Source organism: Podarcis gaigeae (genome assembly GCF_964106915.1).
Source record: "Podarcis gaigeae genome assembly, chromosome: 2".
Taxonomy (NCBI): domain Eukaryota; kingdom Metazoa; phylum Chordata; class Lepidosauria; order Squamata; family Lacertidae; genus Podarcis; species Podarcis gaigeae.
Genome location: NC_139679.1, coordinates 15,031,640 through 15,054,763, shown reverse-complemented (window position 1 = coordinate 15,054,763; position 23,124 = coordinate 15,031,640). Strand labels below are relative to the sequence as shown.

The window sequence follows — 23,124 nt, the reverse complement described above, 5'->3', positions numbered from 1 at the left end:
TTCCCCAAGCCGATTACAGGCAGGGTTTTGTCAGGACTGGCAGCAGGCGGAGGGCAAAGGGGTGCAAAACACAGGCAACTGGAGAGACCCACCAATGCTCCTGATTTGCAAACAGCATCAGGGGTGGGGAAGGCAGGGAGTGTTGGCATCACACTTTCACTAGATCAGAAAGCCTTCATTGGGCGTCTTTGCTCCCTCTGAGCAGTGGAGAGGACATACTCTCCAACATTCCTCCGATGAAAATAGGGGTGCCCTGGGCTCTCTCTCCCCCAGTTCTGGCACTTCTCAGATGGGCGCCAGTGCCATTATAATTGAAGAAGGGAGGCATTCATGGCGAGCTCCGGCACCACTAGAAGCTGTCCGGTTGGGACTGGGGAGACCCCTGTTCAAATCTCCGCTCGGCCACGAGGTTCGTGGGGTGGCTGGCATTGGGCTGGTCTCGCTCAGTCTGGCCTCCTTTGCAAGGCTGTTGGGAGGATAAAGGGGGTGGGGTGGAGAACCGTGCGTGCTGCCTTGAAGGAAACGCAGAATAGAAATACAGTGGTACCTCGGGATGCGAATGGGATCCGTTCCGGAGCTCCGTTCGCATCCTGAATGGAACGTAAGACGCAACGGCGCATCTGCACATGCTCGGGTCGCGTTTTGCCACTTCCGCGCATGCGTGTAACGCCATTTTGAGCATCTGCGCGTCTCAAATTAAAGTACGACTGGGGGACGTCCGCGATGATGCCACCACGCCTGTATTAAAAGTCAACTTTTTCCTTTACTTGCGAGGAATCCTATTCGGAAAAAGGGAATTTCCCTTAAAAAGGGGGAAAACGTTGACAGCTATGATTAAAAGCTGCCCAAGTTTGCAGGTAGCATTGCACCGCAATAACAAACTAGGGTACATCTGTCCCATAGCTGTCAACGTTTCCCTCTTCTTGCGAGGATTCCTATGAATTTCCCTTAAAAAGGGGGAAACGTTGAAAGCTATGATCCGTCCCCCAGTCTCTCCATGCAAGCACCGCCCAAGGTGGCCGTCGGTCGGGCTTAAGTAACCGTGCTTAAAATCGAACAGTGACCGGAACTCCGGCCAAGAGCTCCATATACACACAAACCCACTCCCGACAGCATCGCCCCCGAGTAAAGGGAGAAAGCAGCGAGGAAGCCGATGCCGTACCACCCCGGACCAGCAGATGGCGCGACGGGAAAAACACACCCCTTAAAAAAAAACCCGTTATTGGGCGCTCTAGCCGCCGCGCTCAAATCTTTGCCGGCCGGATGTGGCGTCATTCCGCCTTCCTCTGGCGCATGCGCGAAAGGGGGCCCTTCTCTCGCGGTCTTCCCCTGAGCAGCAGGTAGGGTCGCGGAGTCCCGACCGGGGCGGCCTAGGAAGGTTCTCCCTTCACCGGGTTCGCCCGGCCTCAGCCTCCCCCTTCTCGGGCCTTTCCCTCCCCCCCCCCCTCATGCTTCGAGACCTTCGGAGGAGTTATAAGGGGGTTTGACCGGGGCGTGCGCCCTATTGGCGGGGTTCGAGGGGGAGGAGCCTGCGGGGGGCGGAGCCACCCTTGGGAACGTTCTTGGGCGGGGCGTGGAGTTCAAGGAGCTTCCTTCCCACGGCAGCCTAGGGAGGGTCCGCAGCTGGGGCCGCCTATGGCCTGAGCGGATCTGCCCTAGCCGTGGATGCACTGCGAAGGTCGTGCATCCGGGGAAGCAGGCCCTCGACCGCCTAAAAGCTTAGCTCCAGGAAAGGTGCTAGTCCTCAAGGTGCTGGGCCTAAGGCTGCCACCCCTATTAAGAGGATGGAAATAAATCCGATGCACTGTACAGTGGTACCTCGGGTTACATAAGCTTCAGGTTACAGACTCCGCTAACCCAGAAAAAGTGATTCAGGATGAGAACAGAAATCGTGCTCTGGCGGTGCGGCGGCAGCAGGAGTCCCCATTAGCTAAAGTGGTGCCTCAGGTTAAGAACAGTTTCAGGTTAAGTACGGACCTCCGGAACGAATTAAGTACTTAACCCGAGGTACCACTGTACAGGGGACGCGGGTGGCGCTGTGGGTTAAACCACAGAGCCTAGGACCTGCTGATCAGAAGGTCGGTGGTTTGAATCACCGCAACGGGGTGAGCTCCCCTTGCTCGGTCCCTGCTCCTGCCAACCTAGCAGTTCAAAAGCACATCAGAGTGCAAGTAGATAAATAGGTACCGCTCTGGCGGGAAGGTAAACGGCGTTTCCGTGCGCTGCTCTGGTTTGCCAGAAGCGACTTAGTCATGCTGGCCACATGACCCGGAAGCTGTACACTGGCTCCTTCGGCCAATAAAGCGAGATGAACCCCAGAGTCAGTCACGACTGGACCTAATGGTCAGGGGTCTCTTTACCTTTACCTTTTACCACTGTACAGACAAAGGAGGGTCAAAATTGTTGGCTAGCCAAAGTGGTGGTCGCTGATCCAAGTGTTGTGGGGCGGGCATTTAATGTAAATATACCATTTCCTGTGTCCATGGAGTTTTCTTGGCAGGGATACCAGAGTGGCTTGCCGGTTCCCCCTCCAGGTGGATCTCGTTTGGTCTAAACTCTCCACTATGACCTGTCCATCTTGGGTGGCCCTGCACAGCATAGTTCATAGCTTCTCTGAGTTAGGCAGTGATCCATGAAGGGGACACAGGAAATTACCCTGATGTTGGGAAAGATGGAGGGCACAAGGAGAAGGGGACGAGAGAGGACAAGATGGTTGGACAGTGTTCTCAAAGATACCAGCATGAGTTTGACCAAGCTGTGGGAGGCGGTGGAGGACAGGGGTTCCTGGCTTGCTCTGGTCCATGGGGTCACAACGAGTCGGACACGACTAAACAACAACATTTCCTCCTCCCCCCCCCCCAGCAACCTTTTACAACGTTTTATTAATTTGTTGCATTTATATCCTGGCTTTGTTCCTCAAAAAGCTCAAGGTGGTGGACGTAGCACTCTCCCTCCTGATTTAATCCCCACAACAGCCCTGTGGAGCAGGATAGGCCGAGAGGCAGCGATTGGCCCAAAGTCACTCAGTAAGCGTCATGGCTGAGTGGGAATTTGAACCCTCGTCCCCCAGGCCCTGGTCCAACACTCTTAACCACTACGTATCAAGTTGTAGAATTTGCTAACTAGGCAGCCGCAGATATACGTTTGGCTTAGTAAAAGGTAAAGGGACCCCTGACCATTAGGTCCAGTTGTGGCCGACTCTGGGGTTGCGGCGCTCATCTCGCTTTATTGGCTGAGGGAGCCGGTGTACAGCTTCCAGGTCATGTGGCCAGCATGACTGAGCCGCTTCTGGCGAACCAGAGCAGTGCACAGAAATGCCGTTTACCTTCCCGCCGGAGCGGTACCTATTTATCTACTTGCACTTTGACGTGCTTTCAAACTGCTAGGTTGGCAGGAGCAGGGACCGAACAACGGGAGCTCACCCCATCGCAGGGATTCAAACCACCGACCTGATCAGCAAGTCCTAGGCTCTGTGGTTTAACCCACAGCTATATGTTCTTGCTGCCATATCTCTCTGCCTCTTCACAACACACACATGTGTTCAAGTCCCCATTTGTACGGTGGCTTGGAGAAGATACAGAGAAACACTTTTTGGTCCTAATCTTTTGTTTCCCTGTGCAAATGGAAGAAAATTCTCCCCTGAGCTGTCTCTATATACTAGATTGGAGGTGGTCAGAAGGTAAATCAGGATCTATGGGTAGATCACCAAGTTATTTGCAGTAAATTGGGAAAGGTTTCTGATTCCTTTTTTCAGCGGTGAATCAGTTCCAGCCCAGCATTGCTTCTGATGGTGACCAGTCAGACATCTCTTGGAAATTCATAAACCAGATATGAAGATAACCATACTATTGGTTTGACCCCAGTTTTGTGTTGCTGGGAAGTATATTGTCCTTCCACATAGGGATGGGTGACCTGTGGCCCTCTAAATGTTTGGCTACAGCTCCGATAATTTCTGAGCATTGGCCATCCTGACTTGGTCTTAAGGAAGTTGGAGGGGTCCAACAACATTGGAGAGCCACAGGTTCCCCACGCAGACTCATTTTAGCTATGCTAGCTAATATCTATTGATACCTAATCCCTTTTCTTGAATAAAGAAAAAAACAAGCTGCCTTGTTCAGTAGCTGTTTTAATGAATGCCACATGCTATTAATTGTACTGGTTCATAATAGTAGCTTGTGTATAGATGAGCGTTTGAAACCACCTTTAGCTCAACAACCCATTACAGGTAATACTGTGGGGAGCAAATGTGCTTCCAGTTGTGTGGACTTGCCCTCAGGTTGCATCCACCCTTGGAGCAGTCTGGGGGATTGCGTATACTTTAAGGAAGATGTCAGGCCTTGCATGGAATTGCACAGTGCAAATGTTGATCCTGAGGATACAGATACTGAAAATCATGCCAGGATAGTCATCTGCAAGGCAAATTGCATGGATCAGTTGCTTACATGCAGCTGATCTGATAGATGCAACCCAGGTTTATCAGAGAACACCTGAACTATACTATTTGTGTGCTAGCTTTGATTAACAGGAACACAGAGAGCCTTTTATGGCAATTCTTTTGTAGTTCTCTCTTCAAGGGCCTCTAAATATTTTGGCATCTTCCAGAGGTGATAATACAGCACACCTTGCTTAAGCAAATAATATTTATGCAAAGTTTATTCTAGTAGTATATTTTATTTCTTTTTTAAGAATTGCACTGGTCCTATTTTATAAATATCACAATACTGTCTATTCTGAGCCCTTTGGGGACAGGATATGATATAAATGCAAAATAAAACACAGGCCTCTTAAGTGTGTTAAATGGGGAGTTTAGGGCACCAGGATCAAATCTAGAAGAGCCAGCACCAAACCTTTAGCATCTCTTTCCTTCCTAATTGGGGTGCCCCAAATGTTTGGTCAGCCAAACACTACTTTGTCCAGCCATGCTTGTGCTGAAGAACTAAATTAGTGTGCTGTGTAGGGGCCTAATTACTCACAATATGTTTTTGCATAGTTGCCTGAATTAATGGCCTCTCTTCCACTTAATATGGCTGTGCATCGGTTTTTGTAGTCCTCCGCTAATTAACTGCCACACATCTTAAAAGCCTTGTGGGCTTCTATTGGTAGCATGTAATAGAAGTTGTAGGCACACTTTCTCCTAATGCCATGTTGTTTGGTTCTTTTCCAGCTGTTGAGTGTGGCCACCCCCAACGTCCCTGAATATGTATACCTGTGCAAAGTTCGTCTCTGCTCCCGCCCTTGTGAGTAACTTAAGATGTGTCTTGTATTTTTCAATAATGCATTGTTTCAAATCACAAGTCAAGTATTTGCCTATGTTGGCTAGTAGGTTAAAAAGGATTAATAACCTGCATAACTGTAACTTTGCCATCTTGTATGGAAAATAAGACAAATCTGTAATGCAGTAGCTTCCACAGGTTCTTTTAGTTTCTGTTGCCATTTTATCTTTCATTTGAAAAAGGAGGAGCATATTACTAGTTCTCATGATTGCAAAGAAAAACATCTGAAAACATGATGGCAGCTTTTGCCCTAGAACTATAAATCAAAGTGTGTTGGAGAAGCATTTAATGATGGATGGAGCTTGGCAGAGCTCTTAGTTCCTGTCCCTCTGTTCTTAAGATAGCTGGTTTTCCCGCCTTCCTTGTTCTTTTGTGAATTAAAAGCAAAACATGGCATGAACACACATCAGCCCTCATTTTTTAAGTTGCGTGCTGGACCTTGCAATTCTAAAATGAAATCACGCCACTCCTGTCTGTTCTGCTCTGCTCCTGTCTCTCTCTCCCCCCGCTGCCCCCCAGCAGCCCAGCTCAGAATATGGCTTTCATTGCCATTGTCATATCACATTCCCAGCACCACTGTAAGGGACAGAATGCAGCAGAACTAAGGGGTCCTTTCCCCCCTCCCTCCCTAGCAGACCACTGGAAGTTGCTACACATAACGAGAGGTGGGCAAAACTGAAAATAGCAATACCATGCAAACATCATTTTAGTTGTATGCCGCCTTTCCACAGTTAAAACCATTCTCAGGGTAGCTTACAACATGAAAAGATACATGATTCAAGCACAAGAAATGTCAAACAATAAATAAAACATCCAAAACGTACACAACCAAATTGAACAACTTACACATGAATCCTAATAAAGATACAAACGTGTAATATCAATAAGAGCAACCAACACACACCCCAAAATCCCTTAAGCAATACTTCAACCATTCCTTCTGTGATATTGGGATGCACTGCTGTGTTCCATTCACTTTTCCCCAGCCCTGTCTGTGAGTTGCTATCAATAGTGGAGTGGCATCAGGAGATTCTCCCCACCCACTTCTTACTTGCAGGAGTTCTTAAGCATCATTTTGAGCTTGACCCAGAAAGTAATTGGTGGCTGGAGGTCATGCTATCTGAAAGGCCTTAAATCTGCTCCCTTGGTTGGTGTCTGAATCATGGGGGCTGTTCCCTCATCACTTTACTGAAGATCATACTTTGAGTCCCACGCAAATGGCAAATACAGAATGACCAGGTAGCATCACATCCCAGGTGTGAAATGGGTGGAGAAAGGGCAAGGTGCCTTCCTCCCATATTATTAACTGCAGCATTGGCAGGCAGAGGACAAAGTGCAAGCTATTGGGCCACACGACATAGTTTATTGTTCTATTTCATAAGATTTATATAATGCTTGATTGTAGAAAAAACCTCAGTGCTTTATAATTACAGTGGTACCTCTAGAAACGAACGGGATCCGTTCCGGAGCCCTGTTCACATCTAGATGTAAACGTAACTAGTGGTGGCACGTCTGCGCACGCGCGTGTCGCTTTTTGCTGCTTCTGCACATGCACGTGACGTCGTTTTGAGCGTCTGCACATGCGCAAGTGGCAAAACCTGGAAGTAACGCGCTCTGTTACTTCCGGGTTGCCGAGGAGCGCAACTCGGAACACGCTCAACTCGAAGCAGATTAATCCCGAGGTATGACTGTATATACCACTTCCCATTACAAAAAGTCCCAAAGCAATTTTAAAGCAGATTAAAAATAAAAAACATGTTAAATATATAGTTGGGAGTATAAACATCCCGTCATTAGTGCTGTCCAAATGCCTGGCAGCACAAGCCTAATGTCCTGTAGAAACCTCCCTTGAATCTGAGGTGTTTGCTGAAGAATACAACTTTCTGAGAATCTTACTTCAGACAAACGTCGAGTGGTTTTCATGAAATCATTCAAGATGATGACATTTCCTCCTCCGCACTGAAACCTCCTTCAAAAATGGGTGCCCAAGCAGGGAAATCTGGTGTCTATTCCACTCCATTGGCTTCCTCCAAATGACCACCAGGAAATTCCACCTGGTTCACACTTAGTAGGGATGTGGGTGACACTAAACCACAGAGCCTAGGACTTGCCGATCAGAAGGTCGGCGGTTCGAATCCCCGCATCGGCGTGAGCGCCCGGTACCGCTCCAGCGGGAAGGTAAACGGCGTTTCCGTGCGCTGCTCTGGTTTGCCAGAAGCGGCTTAGTCATGCTGGCCACATGACCCGGAAGCTCCCTCGGCCAATAAAGCACGATGAGCACTGCAACCCCAGAGTCGGCCATAACTGGACCTAATGGTCAGGGGTCCCTTTACCTTAACACTTGGTGGGGGGGGGGGGCGAATATGTCCCATCCCCAGGTGTTGTCTCTTCCACTCTACAGTGGCTCCCAAGTAGTTGAAAGAGCTGAGTTTCAGCCCAACCTCTGCGTTCTGCTGGTTCCTGAAGCTGTAAGAGGCTTGATGTACAGCCATTTATAGAAATGGCTGCCAGGAGCTTGGCTTTCATTTACAAATAGAACAGAATTCCAGCATTAATTGCTGATGTGCATTTCAGTAAAGTGTTCAGTGCCGGGGAATGTTTGCCAAAACCAGTAGGGGCTCAGAATGATTTCTGGTGGCCAAGGTTTTAGTGCAGGGTTAAGGAACGCTTTTCAGCCTAAGGGCCACTGGGCAACCTTTTGAGGGCCGCATGCTCATGGTGGGCACGGTCAGAGGTAAAAGGGAGCAGGGGAACAATTTGTACAATAGGCTAGTTTCTTCACACGCACACAGCCCTCTGTTCTCCACCTGCGCAAGGATGATCAGTGGTCAAGGAACACATTTCAACTAGGCAAAAACACTCAAGGGTGTGAAGCAGGGCTGGTAAAGGGGAGTGGCCTAGGGGAGAGGTGTGGCCTTAGGGAGACTCCCAAGGGCCAGACAGAGGGCCACATTTGCATCTTGTTCCTGATGCTCCCCACTGTCTTGCATATGTTGCTGCCCCTTCTTGTGTCTAGCCCAAGCAGAACAAATTAAGGCAATCTGAGAAAACTTACTTAGTATATGTAAAAGTGATCCAGCTTGCCAGGCTCAAGACTTTTAATTTTTTTAAAGCATGCAGAATATGCACTTCCTGGATGATGCATGGGAACGGGACAGGGTACCTGCCATGTGGAAAGCAACAACATGTTTTACATGGTGGAGGGCAAGGTAGAACTGGGGTGGGAGTCACATGTGGCTAATAGACCACCAGTTGACTACGGTTTAGACTAGTGCCTTTTCTGCAGTGGCTGTCCCCGCCTTCATTATACTCCTTTAGGCTGATTAACATCCGATATCCTTTTAAATGTGTGAGGGTGGAGAGTGTTTTTGTTCTTATTTTTATTACGAATTTTGTGTTTTTTTATATTGTATTTTTATGTTATAAACCACCCTGGGTGAAGGATGGTGTACAAAATAAATAAATAATCAGTCAATCACACGATAAATTCTCTGCTGCCACTGGCTACCTGATTTTGTTCTGAAATTTAAATCCATGAGATACAGGCCCCATTTCAGAATATGTTCTTTACCAGGGAGAATTGTTGCTGTGTTGACCAAGGAAGGCGTTCTCAAGTCATCGTTTCACCATCACTTCTTCTAGTTACAAGCTGTCTCAGGCTAGAATGCGTTTGCAAAGAAAGTCCTTGTTGTCAGGGAGAATTTTTCTTCATTGCATGTATTCACAGCTTGTTTATTTCCCCTCTTGCAGATAAAGAACAGTTCCCGGCTGCTCTGTAGGCCCATCTCTGCCTCTGTGCTGAACAGGCCTGAGGTCAGGACGAAGGAGGTAAATCTGGTGTTGTATGGCTTCCAGCTACATCCAAGGGGAAAGAGACCCTTGGATCTCAAAAACATAATGCTGATGTAACCAGCAAAGGTTGTCTAGGGCAATACTCAGTGGCCGAGTAGAAAAAGGAAATACAGTGGTACCTTGGGTTAAGTACTTAATTCGTTCCAGAGGTCTGTTCTTAACCTGAAACTGTTCTTAACCTGAAGCACCACTTTAGCTAATGGGGCCTCCTGCTGCCACTGCACGATTTCTGTTCTTATCCTGAAGCAAAGTTCTAAACCCGAGGTACTATTTCTGGGTTAGCGGAGTCTGTAACCTGAAGCGTATGTAACCTGAAACGTATGTAACCCGAGGTACCACTGTAAGAGGGAGATCCTTTCTAGAACTGCTGGCTCTGCTGGGCCTTTTGGATTATGTGTGCAGCAGCAGTGCTCAACTGTATACCTGACGTACAATTTTTTATTTTAGATCTCGGTCACTAGGAGGCATGATACTACAGGGCTTTTTTCTTGGATAATTTTATTGTTTATTTAACATAATTGTTACAAAATATAAGGAAAATGTTACAAATACATACATGTGCATATATATATATATATATATATATATATATATATATATATATATATATGCTTTCGTAGATTTTCACGGGTACAGGAATGCAGGTTTTGGAAGACACCCGAGGACACCAAAACCTGCATATATATATATATATATATATATTAAGCACATATATATATATAAGGAACAAAAGAGAAAAAAGCTTTTTTTTTTTCTTAAGCTGTACAATTAAGGTCTCTGCCTGGTAACTAAGGAACACTTTTTGACACTCTAGTATTTATCATTCTTCTAGACCACCTTTCCTCTGGGGAGTGCAGGGTGGCTTGTGTTGGGCTATCCCATGGTATCCTCACAACCATAAGTGTAACTTAAACCAAGCTCTTAGGGTTGTAGTGAGAAAACGAACAGATGACCAGTTTACAAAATTTCTAAGTTGGTGGTGATCTGCCTCACCTCTTTCTAGCTTCAAGGAACACTTTCCAGATCAACTTCTCATTTATTCCATTTTTATCCTGATGTGTCCCCTCTCACCCATTACTCTTCCTACGGTAGATTCGGCTAAGGGATGATGGCTGGCCCAAGCTGACCCACTAAGCTTCATAGCTGAGCAGGGATTTAAACCCACGTCTCTCTGATCCTAGTCTGACATGCTAACCACTACATGACATTGGCCTTTTATTTACTTACTTTATTATTTAACAGAATTTGTATACCACTAAATTGCAAATTTACAAAGACTATAAAATATATATTAAAATTGTCAGTAAAAGTTAAAAACATTTAAAGCACACACACACACCAAAGAATAGATAAACCCAACATTATAAACTAAAATTGCAGATTTGAGGAGCCTCTCATGCAGGGTGCTGAACTTCAGTATTTCTCTGCATGAACTGTGGGGACTCCATAGCACACACAAGTCCCCTGTAGCTGTAGAGAAGATTAATTGACAACAACGAGGCACCACTTTCCTAGAAGCAGCAGTGCACATGTGGCTGCATTGCTGACCTGGATTCCCAAAACTATAGGCTGCTCCTGCCTTGGAGTAAGCTACTTATAACTCAGTAGGACTTGTGTCTACTGAGACAAGTATTGCACCATATGCAGCCCCCGTCCCTGACTTGTTGGCCATTATTTATCCAATTCAGAATCCCCACTCCCAGTTTTCTGGGGCAGTGTTTGAAAAAAATCAGGGTTAAAATTGAAGTTTCATTTACTTGGAACTAGAATCCTGCCGTTTAGGTTACAAGCAGCTTCAAAACAGTATCTTATTCTCTATTTCTTCTTTTTGCTCCTCTCAGCCTTGTCTCTCAGGTGCTCACAATGAGCTCTTGCCAGTGTTGCGCCGGGAGTTCCAAACCAGCACTGTTTCCAGGGACATTGATACTGCCGCCAAGTTTATTGGTGCTGGCGCTGCCACCGTAGGCGTAGCTGGCTCTGGTGCTGGCATCGGGACCGTATTTGGCAGTCTTATCATTGGCTACGCCAGGTATGTTTGGATTTTTGAGCACCACGCTTTTAAGTCTGGAGTTACGTTCTTCATTCCCTTGCTGCTTACAGAGAAGCCAGGCAGTGCTGCTGCCAGCTGCTTGCACTCAGTATTGTTGTCTTCCTGTTTCTTCAGACCTGATTTGGGCCTCTTATGTAAAACATGTTCGCAGTGCATTGTAAACTGGCAAAGTTCTGTTGAGATTTTTCAGGGTTGCTGTGCCTTTAGTTAGAAGCTTCCTCCTTGTAGGTTCTGCTTCTGATTGCTTTCCTGTTGCTGTGGCATTATTGATAAATTGGCTTGTGATTATTCAGTTCCTTTTGTAGGGACTAGTAATAGGGGGAGTAGTACTTCCTCTTCATTGCTTTCCTTTTCCCTAAAAATGCAAAATAGTGCTATTTCACAAAGAAAAAAGAGAGGAATCCCGTAATTAAGCCCACTACAGGGAACTGATTTACAGGACTATTTATCAGTAATGCCATGTATGTTCTGAAAAGGAAACACTAATAGGCAAAAGCCACAAGGGGAAGCTATGAATTGAGAATGGCCGGGCCCTGTGCTGAATGGAAATTTAATTGAGTTGTGTTAAGTAAATACAATTGAAGGATCTTGGCCTTTGGGGTGGGTATTGCCAGATTAATACAGCACTATATTACATGCTGTACTGAATCACTGTTAATTCCATTTCCAGCTGAATCCAGAAGAACAATGCCTTCACAGTGCTGAAGGGCACTAGTGTGGCAGCAACCCTAGTAAATATTTTGTGGGCTAGTAAATTTTGTAGACTTAATCAGTGCTTTTTTCCTAGAAAAATAGGTGTCAGTACTCACCATGAAGTTATTATAGTAAATGCCACACTTTTAAATAATACTGAAAGAAGTGTCGGTACCATGTGCCCTTGAATACCTCCTGGAAGAAAGCACCAGACTTAAAATTATAAAGCTGGCTGGGCTGATACTATACTGCAGGCATAGGCAAACTCGGCCCTCCAGACGTTTTTGGGACAAAACTCCCATCATCCCTGACCAGTGGTCCCGTTAGCTAGGGATGATGGGAGTTGTAGTCCTGAAACATCTGGAGGGCCGAGTTTGCCTATGCCTGCTATACTGCTAGACCTTTCAACAACCACACTCCTGAACAGTACTTGGCTAGAAGGGATGCTTACTCCCTTGACACCCTGTATCTGGGGAAATGGTAGGACTACAACAGAACCTTAAATTGTAGCATTGGAAGGGATCCTAATCTAATCCAACCCCTGCAATGCAGGAATCACAACTAGATCATATATAAGAATCCATTGGTTCAGGTCCTAGACTCTGGAATAGGAGAAAACAAGCTTGTTCCATCCTCCATGTGACAGCCCTTTAGATATTTGAGGATGGCTATCATATCTCCGCTCAGTCTCCTCTTTACCAGGCTAAATTTGCCCAACTCCCTCAACTGTTCCTCACAAGGCTTGGTTTCCAGACCCTTGATCATCTTGGTCTCCCTCCTCTGCACACATTCCAGCTTGTCAATATCCTTCTTAAAACTGCAGTGCCCAGGAATGGACATGGTACTCTAGGTGTGTCTTGTCCAAGACAGAATAGAGCAGACCTGTTACTTCCCTTGATCAGGACACTATACTTTTGTTGATGCAAGCTAGAATGACATTAGCTTTTTGTGTGTGGCTTCATCACACTTTTCCATTGATGGTTATCCTGTCTGTCTGTCTCCTTCCCTTGCAGAAACCCTTCCCTGAAGCAGCAGCTCTTCTCCTATGCCATCCTGGGTTTTGCACTCTCTGAGGCCATGGGGCTGTTCTGCTTGATGGTGGCATTCCTCATTCTCTTTGCAATGTGAAGGAGCCGGATGTGCCGCCTGTCATGTGCTCTCCTCTCTTTCCCCCGTGTTTAGTCCAGTGTGTACGACAACCTGATTGTTCTGTGGCAGATAGGGGAAGCCCGTCTGTTAACCAAATCTGTCCAGCTCAGAGGGGGCAAGTCAATAAATACTGTATTGGTATACATTTTCTTGATTTTTTTTCTGTTTTTGTTTTAGGGGTAACTGGCCCCCAATCCTTTCTGCATCATTAGTCAGTGAATCGCACAGTATCATGGAATGCATTTAACTTGTATTCAGCACATCCAATTGATTCCTCAAAAACCCAAGTCCTACCATAAATCTGGCGTTGGTGAGGTTTTCTTTTTGCTATTTTCTAATTAGAATGGTTTACCTAGCAGTATCTCAGTGAATTTAATCAGGCTTCCTCTTGGGAAGAAATGCAGCCCTGGAATACCTATTACTGCTTCTGATGATGTTGAATGGAGGAGGTCATTATCTTAGCAAATTACAGAGAGTTTTGCATAAATACAGCTTGTGTTGTTCAGCTTTTGGTGAGCTTTTTGGCTCCTTGTGTTTTAGTAAATTAAAACATGACCTAGAATCAACCTTTGAATCTTTTCTCTCCCTTTTAAAAGCACTGTTCTGCTAAGGTCACGGAGCACATCCTTTATATTAATTTGCTCCTTAGTAATTTAAGGCAACACTGTGCTTATGTTGCTTCTGTGCTTGTAACTTTTTTTTAAACTGTTTTTAAAATACAAGGAAACTGAAGCCCAGAAAGGCGAAAGCAGGGATGGGGACCTCTGGCCCTCTAGATGTTGTTGGACTCAAACGCTTTTCAGATCCAGCCAGCATGGCCTGGAAGCAAGTATGGGGGGGGGGGGCCTGCAATCCAGCAACAAAGGGAGGGCACAGGTTCCCCATTTATTAAAGAATAATATGAATAATTTAATATTTGTATGCCGCCCATATGAATGAGTTGCCCCAGCCACTCTGGGCGGCTCCCAACAAAATGTTAATCATCAACCATTAAAAGGGCTGCCTTCGGACGTCTTCTAAAAGTCATATAGTTATTTATCTGTTTGACATCTGATAGGAGGGCATTCCACAGGGCAGGCGCCACTTCTGAGAAGGCCCTCTGCCTGGTTGCCTGTAACTTCACTTCTCATAGTGGGGGAACTGCCAGAAAGAGCTGGGCCTCAGTGTCTGGGCTGGATGATGGGGGTGGAGATGCTCCTTCAGGTATACAGGGCCAAGGCAATTTAGGGCTTTAAAGGTCAACACCAACATTTGAATTGTGCTTGGAAACATACTGGGAGCCAATGTAGAACCTAAGGAAGGCACAGACAGGCTTCCACTCCACCGTATTACAATGTGGTGAACCTTTGTGCATTCTCATCTTCATAAATGGTGCTTAGCTCCCATTGTGCCTCTAGGAGTCTGCAGTGTGGCCCTTCTATACAGTATCAGCTCAGTAGAACTGTTTTCAAGAAAGTGAACATTTGAATTGTGTTGGTGGCTCAGTCCAAGGTTCAGCGGCTCCTACAGAGGCTTCTTGGAAGCTCACAGGCAGTTTCTTTTTCAACATGAAGTTTCTATTCAGCTCTCAATCTGTTGGTCACTCCTCCTAAAACAAGTTGAATAACATACACAACCTCAAAAAAAAAAAAGCATAAAACCCAACTACATAAAACTAACACAATGTTCTATTTTACAAATTCAGAGCTAATTCCTTTTTTAAAGGCCATATAAGCTGGTGTCCACCGCCACCTTTTCAGTAGTGAGTTTCTTAATACACATTATGTAAAAAGCGCTTCCTTCCATTGGCTATGAATCTGCTGACAATCGACTTTCATATGCCCAAGTTTTAAAGATTTATAAGAAAGCAAGAACTTCCCCTGATCAAACCGTTCATAATGTAGAAAACTCCTCTCTCTTCCTTCCTCCCTGCAGAAAGCTTTTTTTCCCTGTACTAAAAAGCCCTAAATGCCTTCTTTCCCCAACCCATTGATCATTTTTAGTTGCCCCTTTCTGCACATTTTCCAGTTCTATGATTAGCAAGGGCTGCATTCTAAAATCATCCATCTGACACGCATGACCCAAATATGCCTGCGCTGGGTGAGCAAATGGCTGGAAACTATTTTAGAAGTTCTAAGGAGCCTGACCTGTATCAGTCAGAGCTGCTGCTTGTTGAAAGACCCACAGTTGGTCCTGGCAATCTGCTGTTGGGGTTGCTAGGCAACCAGCTGAGCTTGGGTGTTCATTACAGTTGTGCCTGTGTTTTGGAAACCTGCTGATGATGCCAGGCTAGCTAGCCCAGTGATAAAAAGTAGCTAAGTGAGCGGTGTTAAATGATCAAGGGAATGCTAACAAGTCTGTATATTTGAATCATGCAAACATCACGTCTAAGAGAGACTGTCTTGGGCTGCAGAGGAGGCATAGTTTATGCCAACAAATCACTTAAAGGGTAATACTTCTACCATAAATCAATATCCTGAATTCAAAGGAGGAGAAACAGAACTGGAGGCTGTTGTGGATGCTAAGAAATTCATTCCAGCAGTTTGCCAGATGAAACAATCCCCCCCACCCCATTTTGGCAATTTTCCTGACAGACACACTTGGGCCAATTTTGGGGGGCATGAGGAAGGGGGTGGAAACCCCGTTACAGTAGCAGAAGCCAGTAGCAGGAATCTCAAGTTGATTTCTGCCCCCTGCTCCTAACCTATCATTGCAGAGCAATTACTTCTGAGACGTAGCACAGCGGTGGAGAATCTGTGGCATTCCAGATGTTAGACACCCCGCTTCTGCCACCCCTGACCATTGGCCATGCTGGCTACAGCTGATGGGAGGTGGGATCTAACAACGTCTGGGAGGCCACAGGTCGCCAGCATTGCTAGACTTTGTAAACATTAGTCATGGGTGTGCCATACTCCGTTTCATAAGCCCGGCATTGAAGCAGCTATGTTACGTTTAACTCACTTGGATTCCCCCGCCCACTTCAGTAAAGAAAGTGCCGTGGTGTTGAAGACTGTGTAAATAAACTGAGAGTAATGTAAGCAGTTTTGCTGCCCAGACTCGTGGAGCTGTGCTAAGGCTCTAGAGAAAAGTTTTGGTGGTGGGAGGGTATGTTTGCGATGCAGTCTCCCTAGATCTTCGTTTTCAAGGCCAGTACAAGTAAGGAGGTAGCCAATAATTTTGAAGACAGGAATGCACCTTACAAGCTCCTAGAGCTGAGTTTTCCATAGACTTGTGTCTTTTTTAGGAGAGAGAGCTGGGAACAAAGAAAGCTTCCTTCTCTGCTTGGCCAAAGCTGCAAGCTGGCCCACTTTCAAGCACAAGCTAGTAAAGAGAATTTGGGCACAGATCCATGGTGGTCTCTCTCCAACCAGCACAGAAAAAGCAAATGCCTCAAGTTAAGCCCTTGCTTAGATCTTCAGCTAGATCATAATATTCCTGCTCTGCCAGATTAAGAACTTCATAAGGGGTGGCACTGAAGATTGGAATAGGTTTCTGCTATGAGATTTCTTGTTCTGATGCCATGGTATATATCTAAATTTTGCCATCAGCACTAAACAGTTTAAAGGGAGTTTTAAGAAGTTACTGCCTACAACATGGGTTGCCAATTTTAAAGATGCTATTAGTTAAGAACTGGAGGTGGGACTTGTCACTCACTTAACACCTTTTTGGGTTAGGCCCTGCCCACTTTTGGCACATGTGCCAAGGGCAGAAAGGTGTTCCTCACCTCTGTCTTAAAATAGCTTTTCAAAAGGAATATGGACATTCTAGCCTGATTCAGATATACTAAATGTATATGCAAAGTTGGCTTCTTTAAACAAACCATAGATTATAGAAGAATTACAGTTTGCTGTTGGGATGGCACACTAAACCATAGCTAATCAAAATCAGAAGTGAAAGCTTCTGAACGGCTTTAAGGCAGATACCACAATAGATAAGATAACTATGCAGTCTCCTTTGCCTTTAACAGCGGCCCATCACACAAAAACAAAATTCCATGCTGCATTGTTCAGCCATGTCCTATTAGCCTTATGATCTGCCTACAATGATGACAAACTATAGTTCTTGCCTGTGTGTTTTTTCCCTGGCAGAGCTCCTGTGCCATTAATAGCTGTGTGACGGGCAATTTCAACAGGTGCATCTCTGACCTGCAAAAGGTTGCCACACAGCCTGTTAAAGGAACAAGCATTTCCAGAAAAGAAGGATTTACTCTAATGAAAACAGTACTTTAGTTCCCACTGGGTTTTTTTTTCCAATCAGTGCCTTTCTTCCCTTGCATCAGTGGCTATTGCAGCTGTAGAATGCAGTGTGTAGCGAGATGGGTACACATGACAAGACTCATTTTTGGATTCTGAGCTGGGTTGGGGAAGCTGTGACCCTCCACATGTTGTTAGACTCCAGTTCCCATCAGCCCTAGGCAGTATGACCAATGGCCAGGGATGATGGGAGCTACAGTCCACCAATATTTGGAGGGCTCCCCAGTGCCATTGCTAGAGATAGTTAGAGGTTGGAGATGTGAAAGGAAGTGAAGGAAGAAGCTTTTGCCATCTCTAGCTGCCATCTGTGCTTTTGCGGGAAATTATGTTTTCTTCTTTGAGGACACTTGTTCTACAAAGATGACATCTAATCCTAGCAAGCAAAAGTGCATCTGTTCCATTTTTAAGCAAGAGGACCAGGCCCATTTTAAGGTCCATTCTGCCCCTCCCCTCATTTTTTAATCAATTTCTCTCAAGCTGGCTAGACTCGGAGGTATTTGACAGCTCATTCGCCAGCATGCAGGGAGCGTTACCATGGTTTAAATTGCAGTAAGGGTCATAAATTTAATTAATGGAAATTGCATCAAATAGTATCTTGCTCACTTACATATCATTTGCTTAATCTCAAGTATATTACTTCCAATGACACATTATTGTTAACAAGGCTGTTAATGCGCTCTCTTTTAGATCGAGTGCCTGGTTAACTGGAACCTCTCATGCATTTCTCCCTTTGTTGCCACTAAGTCTTTTCAGCACTTGAAGTGAGCTTTAGGCTCGTAAGGTTTGAGAGTGGCAGTATCTGGCAAGGATAGAGAGATGGATGCTAATTTGAGTAGGAAAGTTTCTTGCCAGCCTCTTGAGATGGGCCATAGCTTGGTTGCAGAAAAGCGAATAGAGAGCTTAAATAACTAAGGTGACAGTTACATGAATCAAACAGAATTAATAAATCAGTTACAATCACAATGATTTCAACTTGTATTTTCATTTCCCCCCTCTTAACACCCACAACTCCCTGACCAAGTGTGCCTCTGCTTGTCAGCTATCTACAGCACCCACCCACTCCTGCCCTGCGTGAAAATTCCCCCATGCCCTCCCTTCTCAGTGTTCCATCGTTTCCTGGACACCTCTACCACAATTTCCCTTTAATCTCTCCTTTTTGCAAAGTTCATTTTACTGAATTTCAATATGAATTTAACAGAAGAGAAAGAATAGCATCCCCTTCCCCGAAGAGGGCAAGTGAACGTCATCAATTACATACATTACGCCATAACTGAGCCCTTCTCTCTTCACCATCTATAGTTCTAGTTCATGCCATTTTTTCTCTGGCCTCCCTTTCAACTTGCCTAAGATCCATGTATCCAGCGACATGCCTTCCTGTGTCTTTTACACCCAGCTCCTACTCTCCCCAAGCTCAGTAATAGCTGCTTTCTATCAAAACTAACCTTTCCTCAGAGAAGCTGCACTGTCCATCAGCTCTGCTAGTTTGCGGGGTATAACATTATTTGAATCCTTTTTGTCATATATTTGTTGTATTTAAATCCCACCTTTTAAAGGTAAAAGTCCTCAATGGGGTGGGACAGACACAAGGTTCTCTAATCCCAGCGACATTACAATCTTGAGGTTTCTCCAAGATTAAAGGATTTCTGCCTAAATCTTTTTTGTACTTCTGAAAACTTCAAAGTTACCCCTAGTCTGCTGATACTTTCTTCCTGTATGCAGTTGTTTGCCATTTTTTGATGTTTGCAGACATCACCAAGAGTGTTTAATTGGAATCAGAATACAGAATGTGTTACTCTGAAGACTGTGATCCTAAGCACTCATATTAGAAACTAACCTCAACTGAAATGGATGAGAATTACTAGAAAGGTTTTTGGTGAGCAAACAGTAAGAAGAGACTTACATTTCTACTTTTTATAGAAATTCTTGTCTTGCCAAGATCCCCTTTTTTCTGCATTCTTATCTCTTTACCTCAGTTAACTCTTCCTTTGCCACTTCTCCATTCTGAAGTTCCTCTTCCTTGGCTCACATTTTAGAGATTTCCATCTCCTCTATCACAACCACCAGAAGGAGAAATCATTTGGTTGAGCAAGAATTTTGTATATAGTAGAGTAAATGTCAGCAGTGATGCAGGCAGGCTGAATTGTACTAGCAGCCAGCCACAGCAGGACTGACAGTTCCTAGCCCCGCACCCAAACTTATTCCACTGTTGAACATTCTAGAACAAATCATTGGCCACAAGTTGGATCTAAAAATTGGAGAAGCATCAACTCAGTTGGAAGCTGAGGCAGAAGGGGTAACAGAGTAGAAGAGAGAAAGCACTAAATTTTATTTTTCACCTCCCATTTTTATTATATTACTTGCATTTATTAAGTCCCAGTGATTATCTGTGCTATATACAAACCTCAAAAGAAAGTGTGTCCCAAAGGGATGAAAATTTTCTGTTTCATACATGCACATACATCCTTTTACTTCTCTATACTGGATGACAGGTACTTGAAAGCATACACTGAAACGGTGGAGAAGCTTTTTGTTTGGACCATCCAATAATTGCTTCAACTTGCAATCATCGAGTGAGACATTCATGGGTAAACCAGTCTAGCTTAAACAAAGGGATGACAGAGGAAACTGGATAGTAAAATAATACAAAAAATGTAGTAAGATACGGGTATTTGCTTGAGAAAATAACACACTTAGATGTGTTATTTCTCTTTTACCCCCAACAGTGAATCTGTTGGAAGGTGTAACAATAAATTTATATCGCCATTACTCTGAGTAGGTATAAATGATGCCTGTTCCTCGGGTTCTGTATCCCCATGACCAATGAAGCAGTAGCAGGTCAAGTTTATTGCTTAAGCCAGAGGGCATACCAAATTGCACAATAATTAACGAGAAGTAAGCCAGTATGAATCATGCCAGTCATTTCAATCTAGCACAAAACAAGCCATGACTCTCCAATAACTCAGTTAACATGAAAAATTAAACATCAGTATAAAGCATTTAAAGCACTGCCAGCCAGCCAATCTCACAAATAAGAGTCCAATTCCTACTATGTAAACGTTAAGCAAAATTCCACCTGACTGTTAAAACTATTAAGGCATTGTTTTGGTAATCTATGGTTAAATTACTATTACTTGTCATTTAAGCCAATCTTCTAATATCTTTAATATCTGAAATAAGGCACAATCTACCTGTCTGTACCTTCTCTTCCTGAACCACTTTGCTCTGTTGATTTCCAGGCTCACTCTTAGCCTGGTTAATATGTGGGAGAGGGACAATGTTTGCAAACTGGCATGAAAAAATGTGCAAAACAGTAAAAAGCAGGCATTCTTTTGTGCCTCTAAATGGCAACTCTCCCAATGAAAATCAAATCTCATTTAAACTTGGTGCAGTGCTATAATACACTCTGAGGAATCTGGAACCTTATACTTATTGTAAATTTTGATGTACAGGCACTTTCAAGACAACCCCTATGGTCGTTACTCTCTGAAAACTAAAGAACAAAAATGAATTTTTGATCAATGCAGTCATTAAGTCTTAAAAACAAGCCGCCACCCCCTTTGCTTAACATCCAGCTTAAGAGTTCTGGTGAACTCCTAGAGGGAGCAGGATAATATTCTCAGAGGTTTGGGACAAATGAAAACACTGTGCTTGTTGTGGAAGAATCCACACAGGTTAGGCCATGGGTCCATGCTTGCCTCTATCAGCCGGCTGGCATCTTGCTAACAAGGGTTACAGTGAGCTGGGTGGGGACTGAGGTTAGGGCGCAGATGAGGCAGCAGAAACGTCTCCAAACTACTGGGATGGGAAGGAAGTTGGAGCTGATGCAGAGTCTTCTAGAATATTGCTGCCAAACAAGCAGAGGCAGATGGCAAATGCTACACTAATTTGGCTATGTCAGTTACAGATAGGTAGCCGTGTTGGTCTGCCATAGTCAAAACAAAAAAAAATCCTTCCAGTAGCACCTTAAAGACCAATTAAGTCAGTTCTGAAGAAGTGTGCATGCACACGAAAGCTCATACCAAGAACTGACTTAGTTGGTCTTTAAGGTGCTACTGGAAGGAATTTTTTTTGTTTTGGCTATGTCAGGAGTCGAGGAGAGCCCTGCTTGACCCCTGATGTTGACCCTGATGGAAAAATACAAAGGTCTGACTGATAGACAGATCTCTGGTTCTTCCCATTTTGTTGTTTTCCTCTATTTCTTTGCATTGCTCGTTTAAGAAGGCCTTCTTGTCTCTCCTTGCTTTTGAATTATGGTGCTGGAGGAGACTCTTGAGAGTCCCATGGATTGCAAGAAGATCAAACCTATCCATTCTTAAGGAAATCAGCCCTGAGTGCTCACTGGAAAGACAGATTCTGAAGCTGAGGCTCCAATACTTTGGCTGCCTCATGAGAAGAGAAGACTCCCTGGAAAAGACCCTGATGTTGGGAAAGATTGAGGGCACAAGGAGAAGGGGACAACAGACGATGAGATGGTGGGACAGTGTTCTTGAAGCTACCAGCATGAGTTTGACCAACTGTGGGAGGCAGTGGAAGACAGGAGTGCCTGGTGTGCTCTGGTCCATGGGGTCACGAAGAGTCGGACATGACTAAACGACTAAACAACAACATGATAGAGGCTTCACCTTTATGAGTGATTTTTATCCCATCCAGCTTTCTTCCTCTGTTGCATTAGTACCGTCAAAAGCCCAAAGGGTTCTCAAGACAAGCGGTACAATTTGACTCATTCCAGCCTCTTGAAGCAACAGTGTTATCGGGTATCCCCTCACCCACTCCTTTAGATGGCAGTAAGTGCCATCCCACTTCCTTCAATATGTGGTATGCCAGAAGCCCTACTGCATTTGTTTGGGTGCCCTTCGACTCATGATTCTGCTGGATTGGGACCCTGGACGTCTGTGCCAAAGCAATTTCCCTGACCCGCACAATGGAGCAGCACAAGGCTCTTTTGAGCTGGTCTGTGTCGCAGACTCCAGATGCACATGGGTTGAGCGGGGGGGGGGCACATTCGTATACAGTGGTACCTCGGGTTATAGATGCTTCAGGTTACAGACTCCGCTAACCCAGAAATAGTACCTCGGGTTAAGAACTTTGCTTCAGGATGAGAACAGAAATCGTGTGGCAGCGGGAGGCCCCATTAGCTAAAGTGGTGCTTCAGGTTAAGAACAGTTTCAGGTTAAGAACAGACCTCTGGAGCGAATTAAGTACTTAACCCGAGGTACCACTGTACTGGAAACCCAGGACCGGCCCAGCCATGAGGTAAGGGGAGGTGACAGCCTGAGGCGGCAGGATCCACAGGGGCAGCAGAAGATCCTGAGGCAGATCTTTATCTTCTCCCTGCCCTTGTTCCTGATGTAGACCTTCATACAGCCCTTCTTCCCCGGTGGGGCGGGAGGGGGCGCCATTTTGCGGTTCGCCTCAGGTGCCAAAATGTCATGGGTCGGCCCTGTGGAAACCTGTCCGAATCACACCAAGACCTAACTCGGCCACACACGACGTCAACCACGTACTACTGGACAAGGAGGTCGCCCACTGCCTGCCTCAAACTCCGTCGGAGTCTGTGCCGCTTCTTCCCGCCCCTCTCCGCCGGGAACCCGTCGCCCTCGGGCGGCTCCTCCTCTCCCTTCGCCCCCCTCAGGACACCCGGACACCGTCCGCTCCGTCGTTTCTTCGAAGTCTCGGCCCCGCCCCGCTCCTTGCACTAACCCCGCCCCTCCCTCCCCCATTGGCTCCCCGGCTCCTCGCCCCCGCCAAGTCTCGCGAGGATCTCGAGCGCGCAGAAAACGAGGAGGCGGGGGGGCCCCACACTTCACCACAGCAAGACTTGGGGGCCGCAGCTCGGGGCTGTGTGGGGAAGAGCCCCGTTAGTGGCGGCGCCAGG

General features: G+C 45.5%; 1 protein-coding gene and 1 long non-coding RNA gene across 7 annotated transcripts; one reads left to right on the top strand and one right to left on the bottom strand.

Moving 5' to 3' along the window:
- Positions 1 to 1,254: 1,254 nt before the first annotated feature.
- Positions 1,255 to 18,216, top strand: ATP5MC2 (ATP synthase membrane subunit c locus 2). Of its 4 annotated transcripts, none has more exons than XM_083729125.1 (5): positions 1,255 to 1,340; positions 5,165 to 5,237; positions 9,024 to 9,101; positions 10,967 to 11,154; positions 17,937 to 18,216. In XM_083729125.1, the coding sequence occupies exons 2-5, from the start codon at positions 5,199 to 5,201 to the stop codon at positions 18,007 to 18,009; spliced, it is 378 nt and encodes a 125-aa protein (XP_083585251.1). In that variant the 5' UTR covers positions 1,255 to 1,340; positions 5,165 to 5,198; the 3' UTR covers positions 18,010 to 18,216. The 4 variants fall into 4 exon arrangements, with proteins under 4 accessions (XP_083585251.1, XP_083585248.1, XP_083585250.1 ...); XM_083729122.1 differs by lacking the exon at positions 17,937 to 18,216 and adding an exon at positions 12,882 to 13,162; XM_083729124.1 differs by lacking the exons at positions 1,255 to 1,340; positions 17,937 to 18,216 and adding exons at positions 1,726 to 1,749; positions 12,882 to 13,162.
- Positions 11,161 to 22,917, bottom strand: LOC310839985. 3 transcript variants are annotated; one of them, XR_014561721.1, is made up of 4 exons: positions 22,726 to 22,917; positions 20,438 to 20,534; positions 19,709 to 19,844; positions 11,161 to 11,530 (listed from the first exon to the last, which is right to left on the bottom strand). It is a non-coding gene; the product is annotated as an uncharacterized lncRNA (long non-coding RNA). The 3 variants fall into 3 exon arrangements; XR_014561722.1 differs by lacking the exon at positions 20,438 to 20,534; XR_014561723.1 differs by lacking the exon at positions 20,438 to 20,534 and having other exon boundaries at positions 22,754 to 22,917.
- Between the last annotated feature and the right edge of the window lie 207 nt (positions 22,918 to 23,124).

Excerpts from the sequence above, each read along its gene's own strand:
- ATP5MC2 (XM_083729122.1), top strand. The coding sequence starts at position 5,199 with ATGTATACCTGTGCAAAGTTCGTCTCTGCTCCCGCCCTT. Across the intron at positions 9,102-10,966 it reads CTGAGGTCAGGACGAAGGAG|CCTTGTCTCTCAGGTGCTCA; the intron begins GTAAATCTGGTG and ends TGCTCCTCTCAG. Across the intron at positions 11,155-12,881 it reads CTTATCATTGGCTACGCCAG|AAACCCTTCCCTGAAGCAGC; the intron begins GTATGTTTGGAT and ends CTTCCCTTGCAG.